Below are 13056 nucleotides of genomic sequence, written 5' to 3'. Positions count from 1 at the left end.
CTCTCAATTTTCTCCGCTTTTAATTTAGGAATTAGCACATTTTAATGACAATAAATATAACTGTCTCAAGTGGTAATCAATATGACTGATTGATTTTGTAACCAAACTGACTAATTTCATTGCTGACGTAGTGAAATAATGGTAATAATAGTAAAAATAATAACAATAAACGATTTAATAATGTATTTAACTAGCTACAACTATGCAGAAAAATGTTGGACATGTCTGGATACTCTTACCGAAATAACTAAGTCTCATGGAGTCTGTAAGGATACTTGCCTCCATGTAAACATAAATCCAATCAGTTCATCCAACTGAGCTTCAATTATTTTTGAAAATTATATTTGAAATAATCTCAGCGATTGTAAATTTAAACAATTTGAAATTTTGATTAATGTCTTGATGAGGTTCATACGAGTATGCTCGAAGAAACGTTGGAATTGTTTAAAGTGCAATCACTGAGATGTTTTCAAATATGATTTTCACAAATAACGTTTCCTATATATTCGGCACCCAATTTCTATCCAAATATTCATGCGAATAATGACGAATATCCGTATGAACTACAATTATTTTTCAGTAGTTCCTGATTTATACAGTTTCGTGTGTTTCCTTACAAGAAAACCCTAAACATTTATCATCACGATAATTTGGTTTTGTATTAGCATCAATGAGTAGCAAAAATAATTGTTTTCAATTTAACCAACGTTAAATAAGCGTTAATTAACTGGCCTAATATATTACTTAACGATATTTATTGGATTAATTATGATTTTGGTTCGGTAATAGAGGAGTACATATTTGAGTAGTCGGGTTTGAGCAGAATGGTACTATTGAGTAAAATGCTTGAGTTAGGATAGGGGAAGCGAGATTCTTAAATACGATTGGCTAAGTATAATGATTCAGAGACCTAGTTAAAATTTTTGTCCATTATAAGAATATTGCAAAACTGCCAGAACGGTGAATGACATACTTTCTTTCTCGTCTGTCCTCTGAAGAAATGGGAGGCAATCACAATGAAACTCATGGGTCAGATATTTTATATTCAATATTAATAGGAAACGTTTGGAGATAAAGAATAATTGACGATATATTTGTCAAATATTCATAAGTTAAATGAATATGAAAGGTAGTTTATTGTAATTGCATACATTTTATGCTGAGAATTCTTAACCATAATCAAACATATACCGTTACTATTATCATTAAAACAGCACGATATTTCGCATAAAGTAATTCGTTTATGTTTGTTCTAGATATTTTCACTGTAGGAGTTTAGTTTAGACATCGATATTCATCTATCTGACATAAAAAATAAAACAAAAACCGTATAACATATAACTGGTTCCCTACAGCCAATCAATTTTTTTACCATGAAATTTAAGCATCTTCGTCTACCAATTGAAGCAAACAAGGGATTTTAGGACGCGCATTTAGTCTTATTTTGGGATTCAGTTGGGTATACCTGTACCCCAGTGCTGATTTTCAAACTAGAACTAGAAACTTGTACATTTTGTTTCAAACACTGAATGCTTTATCCACTAGTTTATAGAGTATATAGCAATATTTCGGAAATTTAATATTCTACTATGTTCAATGTAGACTGTATGACTAAAATAAACAATCTTGTTTTTAGTTTTATTCCCAATTATCATAACCTGATGAAAAAAAAGTAGGATCTACAAAAGAATGGTATTCGTTTATTCTGATACACATTAAATAAATACAAGGAAAACAATACGAAGACTTGGTAAAGTATAGAATGAATAAGTAAGGAAAAATAAGATATTTCAGGTTCAGAGTGTTCTTCATTAATAATCACAGTCACTTTTCCAATGTGTTGATTAGAACCGACTGGATGTTTTATTTTGGGTTTTTAGTCATATAATCAGGTGTAGTTTTGACCAAGTCATTTAATAAGTCTACTTTTTTTCATTTTTATTATCCAGAGCCTAAAGCTTTAAATTTAACTTACGATAGTTTTATTCGAACAGTTAGGTGGGATGGGTGTTTAATTAAAGGACATATCTCGAAGTTAATTTATATTAGATTATGTTCGACTGAAATTATATCTCCAACACCGTGTTTGCTGTTATCCATTAACAAGTTTACCACAAAATACTAACAAGTAAAATGCTGGTTTTTAGATTCATAACAGATTCATTTAATGCATGAATTAAGGTAATTTATCACCAAGAAGTGAATGATCTCATGAAAAATCAGATTAAATTATTCATTGAATAGTTTATTTTTTGAGTATTGGCTTAACTTTACCCAATAAGTAGTCGAATATAGTTAGATAATCTGATGTAGCAGTCATTATATGTCGAACATTTCATAGAGGTCAGCAGGGAGTATTTGATGACTACAAACGTCAACAAACATGTAATCTCTATTCATAAGCACGAATTTTTTCAGGATTTTTGATTTGGTTGGGTGGTTCAGGAGTATTGAGAATAATATCTATAGCATCTCACATGAGACTACAAAACATAAAATGCAGAGTGCTGCCTTTACTGAGCCACTTACTTCAGTGACAATATCCTAATTATTTGGCAGTCATTGGGACATGCTTAGTAACTAATTTCTATCAAGCGACAGGTAATTCAAACATTAATCATAATTATTCGGAATTATACAGTGTAAAATACTTACTGGAGAGTTGGTTTGTCTAATGTTGTTAAGGGATATTTCTGGAGACTGGCTGGACATCATTTTAGGAGTATACTGTACACGATTGTTGAATGTGGATGGTTTAGGTGCTAGTGGACGTTTAAATACAGAACTAGTTCCATCATTCATCCCAGTACGTCCATTTTGAATAGTTTTAAAGGACAATGTAGGATCTTTACTTTGAGAAGCCAACAAATCAGCCAAATTAACAGTAGGTAATTGTTCTTCACGGATATTCAAGTCTGGATATTGGAATTTAGGAGCTTTCAAAGAAAAATTAAATGAAGAACAAAATTACGTTAGTCAACCGAAAACCATTGATATTATCTAACTGTTATTAACTAAGCATAAATCTATGTTCATTTTATGCTAATTGCCATCTAAATAGTTACCGAAATTAATTGATACTTTGTTGTGATTGAAATCTCTTAATAGGTGAATATAATGTAATCATAAAAGTAAATTACGCAACAGTACCGTGCATAGTAAGTAGTGTTCGTTTCCTAGGCATGATCAATAAAAAGCTACATCATTAGTTGCTGTGATATGAATGTTTGAACCTGTAGATCAGATGGATCTTTATGATGGCTACAAAACACTCAGAAAATTCTTCGAAAATAATTCACTATGTAAATTATTTACAAGTAGAAAATCTATTTATTTTACCAATGATTACACGACCACATTAAAAATTAAAATAACTAAACGAACAACAGGAGCTTGTGAATATAAATAAAAGGTAGTAGAATGGAAGAAGATAATGATTCAACTTTACAAAAACAACCTATTTACTTACGCCTGTTACCCCTCGTGGAGGAGCATAGGCCACACACCAGCAGACAAAGACAAGCTTACCAATTAAAAATGAGGACAAATATTTAAAAGTTTCATATTTTAAAATGATAGCCAGGGTGTTCCAAGAATTTAGACTGAAAGCACCACAATTAAGCAATTACGCTAAAATATATAAGACACGTCCGTTATCAGACTGTCAAGGATTATTCGATTTTATTCCTTAATCTGAAGGTACCACTCGACTCTATTGATCAACAGGCCACCTTACCAGCCAGTCATTCACAACGTAGAACCTCGTACGTACGTACATCAGTTCGAGTTGCCATAACACATTAGCACAGCGATACAGTTGTCGATTCAAATCTCATAGTGGTAGAAGTAGTAAGAGTTTAAGTAGTAATGTGAAAGATTAGGGTTTGAAGATGTTATTCAAGGAGTATAATGCAGTGAAATAAGTTTGGAAAGAGAAAAAAATAGAGACATAAAGAATTCAGAAGATTGGAATTTGGCAGAACACCTTCGCCATTGCAAACGATTTTGAGCCATGTCACTCAAGGTCTCTAACCATCGGCTGTTATCATCTCGCGGATCCCAACCAGGTAGTCTACACCTACCAACATGGCTCAGTCCACTTGTCAGTGACTTCATCGATTTATGCCACGTTTTGGTCTGGCCGCCCCTAGCTTTCTTCCAACCTACTCCTACACCATAACACATTACACATCGGGGCAGTCGGTGGTTGGACATACGTAACACGTGTCCCAGGCATCTCAACTGATGAAGTTTCACTATTTCATCAATCGATTTGCCATACTTACCTAGTACCCGTTTCCTAACAACAACTGCATTGCTTACTCGGTGGTCCCAGGATATACGAGCAATGCTTCGACGATACCTATGATTGAATACTAGCAGCCTACGAAAATCCTCTACTCTTACCGGCCATGTTTCATTACCATAAAGTAGGATGGAACGAACTGCTGCACAGTAAACCCGTCCTTTGTTTGCTAGACGGACATCTCGCCTACTCCATAAATGACGCAAGTTGGCGAAAGCTAGACGAGCCTTTTGTATCCGTGCTGAGACTTAGTCACACACCAGACCACAAGGGCTGATGAGACTCTCAAGATAAGTGAAGCATTCAACACGCTCAACTACTTCACTTCATTAGTTCAGGTGTCAATGCAACCCAATCCCGAAGTAAAATTTTTCATTACGATGAGGAGAATCGCATCCCGAACATGCCTACATAGTTGCTTATAGTAGTCAGAAGACTGCATTTTGTCAGCGTCTTCACCAAATAGAACTATGTTATCGGTGTATTCTAAGTCAACAAGTGAGTCTCCCGGTAAAAGTCCAACTCCTGAAGATTTAGATGATGAAAGTGTTATCTCTAAAAGCAAGTCAATGACAAAGTTGAACAAGAATGGAGAGAGTGGACAGCCCTGACGAATACCACTTGAGGCAATCAAGTCTGATGACAGTTCGCCATAAGCTCTAACTCGACCAGTTGTGTTCGAATAGAGAGCCTTTATGAGGTTAATGTACTTACCTTACCGAAAACCATCAATTACAAAATGTTTACACAGGTCAAACCTAAAAAGAGAATTATCATCTGAATTAACTACAATGAACAGTGTCTGAGATATACCACTTATCAACGTTATTTATCTTTCGATATACTCCATCTGAAATATGAGAAGCCGAATACTTGTCTGGAGAATCGGTAAACGATTTGGATTCCTCAGACAATATTTGCCTGTTTAATAAAAATGCCGACAAAAACTATCTTCTCAACAATTTTAGTAATCCAAAATGCTACTTGCAGGATTGTTTACCCTGTTAACTTATGATGATAGGAAACCATTTAGTTAGATAAACTTATCACTTCACTTATGAATCACCCTAACCCTAGCGTCTTTCTGATTGACAAAATCTTAAAATAGATACAACCAACCGGTTAGAAGTCTATCAGCTTTCACTACTCAGTTTACATAGACTGATTTCAGTAAAATCAGCTTGGATCACTAGCACCGCATGCAAGTTGACTTCCTGCTTCTTAAAGTATGAGAATACTGCATAACAGTTCGCGCTTTATGATCTTACATGCGTGAAACCACTGAAAGATGTATGTAATTCGTATTTACTCAGTCATGCATGTTTCTGAATAATTATCTTCATATATTGAATTCATGGGGTGAGCAGTCCTAATCCTTGACCTAATCTATTAGATGAAGGTGATACATAGGTTATTGAGGCTGTAAACTTCTGTTGATTTGAGACGATTTAAAAAATTTTTGTGTATCTCTATCTACCACCTCCCATGGTACAATACATTGTGAAGCATGGGATTCACGAAATATAACTTCTAGTTTAAATTATGAACTGAATTTGACTGGCAAACCACTGAAAACTACGGAATGCGAGATAGTTACCTCGTCCAAGTACCGAAGTCCTCAGTGACACGCATTTATGACTCTGATAGGGACTGAACCCAGAACAATCAAACCTCTTAGGGAGTGACTAACCCTAAGACCACTGAGTTGGGACTCCATAGTTTGCATTGCCAACTTTAGTTAGATAGTGATATTTTACGACCATCATTCATTCTTATTGGTGACAGCTAACTTATTTAACGGTGTCATAAATTTTAGTCGCATTAAAGAGCATTTATATGTACCTATAAACAAGAAATTTAATTTAGAAAACTTATTAGTTACCCTAACCTTGTATTTAATTTTAATATATATTCATGCAGTAGATAAATTTAGTATGAGATACTTGTCCATTATGAGTTCTCACTGATCCAAAAAGATATATGAAAAATACACGAAATTTTGACGATGAATGATGAATCTTCTGACTGAACGCTTGATTCAGTTTCCTAAACTCTTGTAATAACTCCAGACGAACTCTACACAACAACTTGAACACGAGAGAAAAGGAGCGAAATATGGGAATAACGCTCTACTCTAAGGTCAGTTATGTACAGAAAATTGAGGGTATTTATAGCATTTCAGATGGCCTTGGGTTCCTGGAAGGTTCTGGAACCCTAGTAAACATAGTAGCACGATAGGTAATCATCCAATTAGAAGTGTCACATGTGACTCTTCGCTCTCTAGATGTTTCTGAGAAACTTCTATTTGATGCTGATTGGATAAAATGTTTTCCAGTGTTTTCAGGGCTCCTTTGAGTTTTTCCAAGGAATATTCTGGGTCTCTCCAACAGTGAAATGAACGATAAATTCAGATGAAGGAAAGTATAACAAAATTAATGAATCTCCAACGATTACCTTCTAATTGAGGGTTTATTTGTCTGGAGTCTTTTTGATTAAATGATATGGTTGTTTGAATGAGAAGTGGAGGATAACGCATTCGAAAATCTTTCATTCCCTTAAAAAGTATTCTAGGTTCAGCAGTTAAAACTTGCTCTGCATCCCACTGGAATCAAACGGAAAATAAAACACAGAGAACAATATCAAAAAGCGTAGTGAACATCGTCGCAATATACATACTTAAAAGCTATACTTTCTAATCTCAAGAGATATCAGATAAGAGTATCATAAATGTAAAGTCGTGAAACTGACTCAGAAACTAGCTTTTAGACTCCTATTAATAATCCTGATACTTACAAAACTAAAAAGGGTAGTAAAAAGCCTTAAGCTTCACTTCAGGATCCAATTAAGTGCATAAACTAAAGGTTAAATATAATGTTAAAATCGATCTTGGATTTCTTTGAACATCTATGACAATATTAGTTAGGGTTTAAAATCTTGACCAATCAGATTATAGATGAGTTTAGGTACTCCAGTTTGAAATTTACTAAAACTTATCCATCTCTAATCTATTCTATCCAAAGCACTGAGATGAATATTGTTATTTTTCGATGGAAAGACATGACCTACAAGGTCACTTATATTAGAAGTAAAGTTGATAACTACCAATTACATTATAGTACGGTCGTATCAAATCGCTGATGTTGAAAAGGGTAAATTATTGAATTCCAACACAGTGGCTAAATGTTAGCTCAATGATTATGACATTTGAGGGTCTTTTATTGGATGTTGTGTAAGGCTAACGATACATAGTGCAACATTCCTACAGTTATGATGAAAACGACTTTTTGGGAGACATACCAATTTAACTAAGCTTGGATTAGAAGGTATTGTACTGAATATTCGGTCCACTGTGTCATTTAAATATCCATATATTGTAGAATATTTCCAAGCAAGCAACATATTGTAAGCATCAAAAATAAGTTATATGAGACATATAATTTCAGTATAAATAGTCCATATAAAACTTATGAGACTTTCATTAATAAACTCAGCAAACAGCCGAAATAAACATAAACTTTATCTTTCATAAATATCGCAGGTGAAGAATTTAAATAGCTAACTTCAGTGTGGATTAGTTATAGTGGGAAACAAAACTGTCACAAATACCTTTTACAGTATATAATCAGATTGAAATAAGATTTTATCGTACCTTTAACATAGCATCCTTAAGAATTTGCAAAGGATGGTTTTTATTTAAAACTGACTGATCTGAATCGAATCCATTCTCATCCAATAGTATTATGTCATCGAATTTAGACCGATTATCCCAAAGTTTTTTAAAGAAATCATTCTTTTGTAAATAATCAGAGATATTATTTACTGTAGTCCTAAAGTTTGGAGAGAAAAAAATAACTGTGAACAACTTAAGCAACTGGCAAAATATACATACATGTATATAGATTAGCAGTGAAGCGATATGTCATAATATTAGTGCATACAGACAACCATGAACATGAACTCGACTGAAGAAACTTCAAAAATACGTATTGAGAAAGCCTGGAGAATACCAGAGGTTCTAAAAGTATGGCAATAAGATCGACTGGTAATTAATAAGTACATCAAAATAGGATTAATCCATTCAAACACATGGGAGAAGACAGTTGATGAGTCAGAGATCAACTGAAAAAGACAATAAACGTGAATCCAAGGGCAAATACAGGAAAAAATACGAAGGAAACCAATTATGAAAAATGTGATCAAAACAAAACTGATATAACACATGTAGAATAAATGAAAAGTTCACTTCTACATGAAATAGGCCCCGATAGTTGTTGTACAGATTGACAACAAGAACTCCGCAATTGGACTAACTAGATTGGAAAGCATAATGGTATCAAGTTGTTTATATTTACGAAAACAGTTTTGTTGTTTCGTAATTATGTTATTCCGATTATACACTAAGAAACCAGTAGTAATTTATTTGTTTATATAAAGCATTAAGGCATGGTAGAAAAGAGTATTAAAATACATGTTACTTGAAGCCAATTGGAAATCTCCTAAAGACGTCAGAGAAGGAACATTTATAAATTTAATAAACGAATAAACAAGGATAGTGTTCATTAAAAATTACAGTTTAACCAAGAAAATAATTTAAATTCTGTTTGGTCAAAAAGTATATATTACCTTTTATGAAAAAAACAGTAGCACGATTGTCACTGACTTCTGATCTCAACTGATGTGAACAGAGAAACAAGAAGCCTTGACAAACTACGAAAGCTATTTGTAGGGACGTTATTTCATTCAATTCAAAGCTTGTAAAACAACTACATTTACTTTTGTCCCTAGTCTATTCTACAGACCATAAGCTTTCGCTTGATGTATGATTCATTGCCATAGGCTTTTCTGTTCCAAAGCTATTGTAATTTAAACGTAATCCTTGATACTCTATTTTCTACTCCAATCCCCAGTTTTGGACATAACTGTATTTTCCTAATTGTTGTGCGTTGTGGTCAGATTAGTCATCTATTTATTCATGTATCTTTTTACATTAATCTGAAGTCGGGATCCAGATCGGAATTGGAAATAAGTCGAGTAGTGCTCCAGTTGACTTTGTCTTCTCTCTCCCGCGAGCGTGTGCTTGTCAGTCAATTAGGTGATAGAATAGTTTTCGTCTCTCTACCCCAAGCAGTTGATATCACTTCGAACTCACGAATACTAGTCTCAAGGTTAAGCCAGTCAGCCTATCGCGTCAAGGTCTTAGTCTACATTAGACGAGTTATCCTCTGCACGAAAGTGGGTAGACAGGTCAAGGACGCAAAATCAACTATGTCAAATAACGTTACCAACCACTGAGTAATTTATTTATTTATCTATGGAATATTTAATGGTAAAATGGGGCACCCAAGGAAATATGTTACACTTGTGAAGCGAAGAAATAAAGCAAAGGAGGGTAGTACAATAAATAAATGAACAAGAATATTATCTGAAGGGGGTTTGTGGAGATTTTAGTAATTTTATAGTTGAAATCACGAATCAATTGAAGCTAGATCACTGAAGACAATGGTGGACGATTGCTCAATTTCGTGGATTGGCTGAAGTTAGACATTAACACCGTTGGATGCCAGCCCGTTCACTGGTCTAGTAGTTAAGCGCTCGCGCGCGAGACTGATAGGTCCTGGGTTCGAATCACGCGAGGTGGGATCATGGATGCGCACTGCTTTGAAGTCCCAAAATAGGACGAAACGGCCGTCCAGTGCTTCCAGGTTTTCTATAGTGGTCTAGCTTCAAGTGATTCATAATTTCAACTTTAAGAATAGTATCTACTAAGACACACGGTTCATCCAAAAATGCAATCAAGAAAGAATTCCTTCACCGACAGGAGTTCTTATCACCTTTATCAAGGATGTAAAAGAAAAAAAGTAGGGTTGTCATTGGATTCCGTTCTTAGCCAACCATGATAAATTTTTAGGCCACTGAGCTGCAGTGTCTCTAGGACTTCAACCATGGAGACGTGATGGATGCTAATCCTATAAAGCTTGCATACAACAGTGCCATATCATAAGCTGACCACCACTCCGTATTTTACATCCCATCTCAGGGTCAGTAAGTAATGCACGATACAGAATTCGCTGGGATGAAACCCGTACAGCGTGTCCAACATAACAAGACCGGTATTTCAAGAAAGTAACACCAATTGAATTAGTTACTACATCTGGACACAAATTGCCGAACCTCAACATTACTAACATGGTATTACTACAAGATATCAGCAGTCCTTCGGAGACAACGATGAGTGAATACAGTCGTTTAACATCTTCAATCCAGAGGAGTTATATTTTACAAGCACGGAGAAGGACTGTTCTTATTGGCAATCTAAACCCGATCTTTCATAGCCAGACTAACATCACGACTGCGCCACATTCTTCCTGCACATCCATCCACACCACCACCTATTTCTATAACAGCTACTTGCAGCATGTCATCGATGGGAAAGTTAAAAAGGAATGGCATAAGCTATTCTATTGGACCTTCTACCAAACCATTACCAGCCACTTACAAAACTGTTCATATATACACACTTCTCGAATATTTCCAAAGTATTATCGCAAAGGGTGAATCCAAGCAAAAACTCGCCAGTCTTACAAAAATAACTCGCAGTTCAAAAGTAGTAAAGCCTATTTCACACTTACGAACATTAATTTCTAACTCATTGATTTATCCATTTTAATACATAAACACTGGTATAAGGAGGCACCAAAATATACATGAGCCACACAAATCATTGGATTTGTGTGTGAACTCTGATACAGCACCGAAACTCAAACCAAGACAAATGGTTTTCTGAGGGGCCAACTCCCCGGGCCTTTGACCTGGAGGTTTAATCCATATGGCACTGAAGCAACGTTAAAAGATGCGGTCCCATGGTAGCCAGTGATCAATAATAGGTTCATACACCATTTGTTACCTCAGGATCTTGGAGCCGATGTGCACCGTTGCTTTGAAATCAGGGTTTTCTAACTCCCCTATGCGGATTTTACTCGGTTTAAACGCCGGAGCTTCACTTTTAGTCCTTTCAATTTCGTAGAAAACACACTCGCCGCAAGAAGGCAGTGAGTAGGACTTCCCTGAAAATAGCTATATACACATGGCCATATGATAGCGTTTCGAAAGGGAGGATGAACTCTCCAACAACTGATTAACTGAGATTTGAATAGTCTGCGGTATCATCATCTCGCGCAAAGATAATATCATCCATATATTGAGGCCCGTTTTCTTTGCAACATATTTACACTATCGCGACGGCGTTTGAAGCGAGTGGTACTGGGTTCAAATCCCGGAATGAGCATCAACTCCGGGATGTAGGCACATACACAAACACACAAACTTATATATTGATTCTTCTGACGCTTGATTATTAGTTAATGAATATCATGTATAACCGAAATAGGTGAAATATAAAACTGGATTTTATAAAGAGTTAATACAACACGTATGCTGTATGACACACTAAACAAATTTTATGATAAAGTATTGAAAAGAACATTGTATTCAATATATCTCACACTGAATTAAAATTTGATGTGACGTTTTATCCCATTCCTTTCTTATCCATAGATTACTGTAATACAATAAATGCTAACGAATACAGATCTTGTGTATTCTGATTTCGATTTTAATAAGCTGATCGATGACGACTTATACGTCTAACTTATTGTGATAGTCTTATCAGGTGAGGGAAACATATTAAATAATTCAGTCATTCATACTAAGCGTAGGATTTGGTCGTAAATGCATGTTGATCTGGGATGAAACATCCCAGCGTGATGAGAGAAGTTGACAGGATGAGGAAAACGGAAAAGTGAAAAGTTAAACACCAAAAAACACAGTAGAAGAAGAGTCAATAAAATCGAGAAGTTAAGGAGTCGGAATAACAGTGAACACGAAATCTAGAGGAACTTCGTGAATGAATACAATTGTGCAAATGTGATTGACTCCCATTCATATCGTTCAACATCTCCAAACATTAATTATAAGTATTATGTGAGTCGCACTTAAGAGGCTTCCATCTTTGGACATGGCTTAGACCAATTTATGAATTTATACAATGTTTCCGCTTACCTGTGACTGACTCTTTTTTAACCTACGCCAAGGCCAAACAAAATTGGTCATCGTCATAAGTAGTAGCTACAGACGTGAACAAATACCACAGTCATCCCGGTCGAAGAGGGTTTATGGCCTCATCATTAGGGTTGTTTTTACCTAGTAGCTCGCTCGTAACGTCAGTATTACTAGCTTTGTGGTCCTACTATACGATAGTATACTTGGTAAAAACCGAGTAGGCTTTAGTACTAACATGCTTTGATAAGTTTAAATTCACTGGATAAATGTTTACCTGTAAAACGTAGCGCAGTTCATTTGAGAGCAGCTATTAAAGGTTTAAGGAAGAATTTACTAGTTCTAAAATCAGAAGAGTGTTCTGAAGTAGAAACAACACCCATAGCATCGATGAATAAATATACAGAAATTTAAATTGTTAGTCCGTGGAATCAACTTGGTGATGTAATTTAAAGATAAACGTAGGGCTCAGAGTTAGGGACTTGACTTCTATTCACTTAGTTATGAATTGAAAACATTATATCTAACTGACACATCAAGTACGTTTGTGTACGCCACGACTGTCACGCAATTTAACTAGACTCGATAAACGTAATGACTAATAGCTCAAATTTGCAGCACTCCATGTATTATTCTCTTATCCAAACCCCAAAACAATCAAAATGATAATAAACACTGAATAAATATATTTTCCG

General features: G+C 35.1%; 1 protein-coding gene across 1 annotated transcript in view; it reads right to left on the bottom strand.

The window, feature by feature from the left end:
• Positions 1 to 7964, bottom strand: part of Smp_152000 (ubiquitin-specific peptidase 8 (C19 family)) — a gene marked incomplete at its 5' end in the record, with an annotated part of 43644 nt that extends 35680 nt beyond the window's left edge. The window contains 3 exons of the mRNA XM_018795124.1: positions 2656 to 2936; positions 6761 to 6908; positions 7956 to 7964. Coding sequence (XP_018649468.1) covers positions 2656 to 2936; positions 6761 to 6908; positions 7956 to 7964 — 438 coding nt within the window. The remainder of the gene's footprint in view (positions 1 to 2655; positions 2937 to 6760; positions 6909 to 7955) is intronic.
• Positions 7965 to 13056: the final 5092 nt, after the last annotated feature.

This window comes from Schistosoma mansoni, chromosome 1 (assembly GCF_000237925.1).
Source record: "Schistosoma mansoni strain Puerto Rico chromosome 1, complete genome".
In the NCBI taxonomy this organism is placed as follows: domain Eukaryota; kingdom Metazoa; phylum Platyhelminthes; class Trematoda; order Strigeidida; family Schistosomatidae; genus Schistosoma; species Schistosoma mansoni.
Note: the sequence above shows the minus strand (reverse complement) of the source record. Positions and strands in the feature narration are given on the sequence as shown.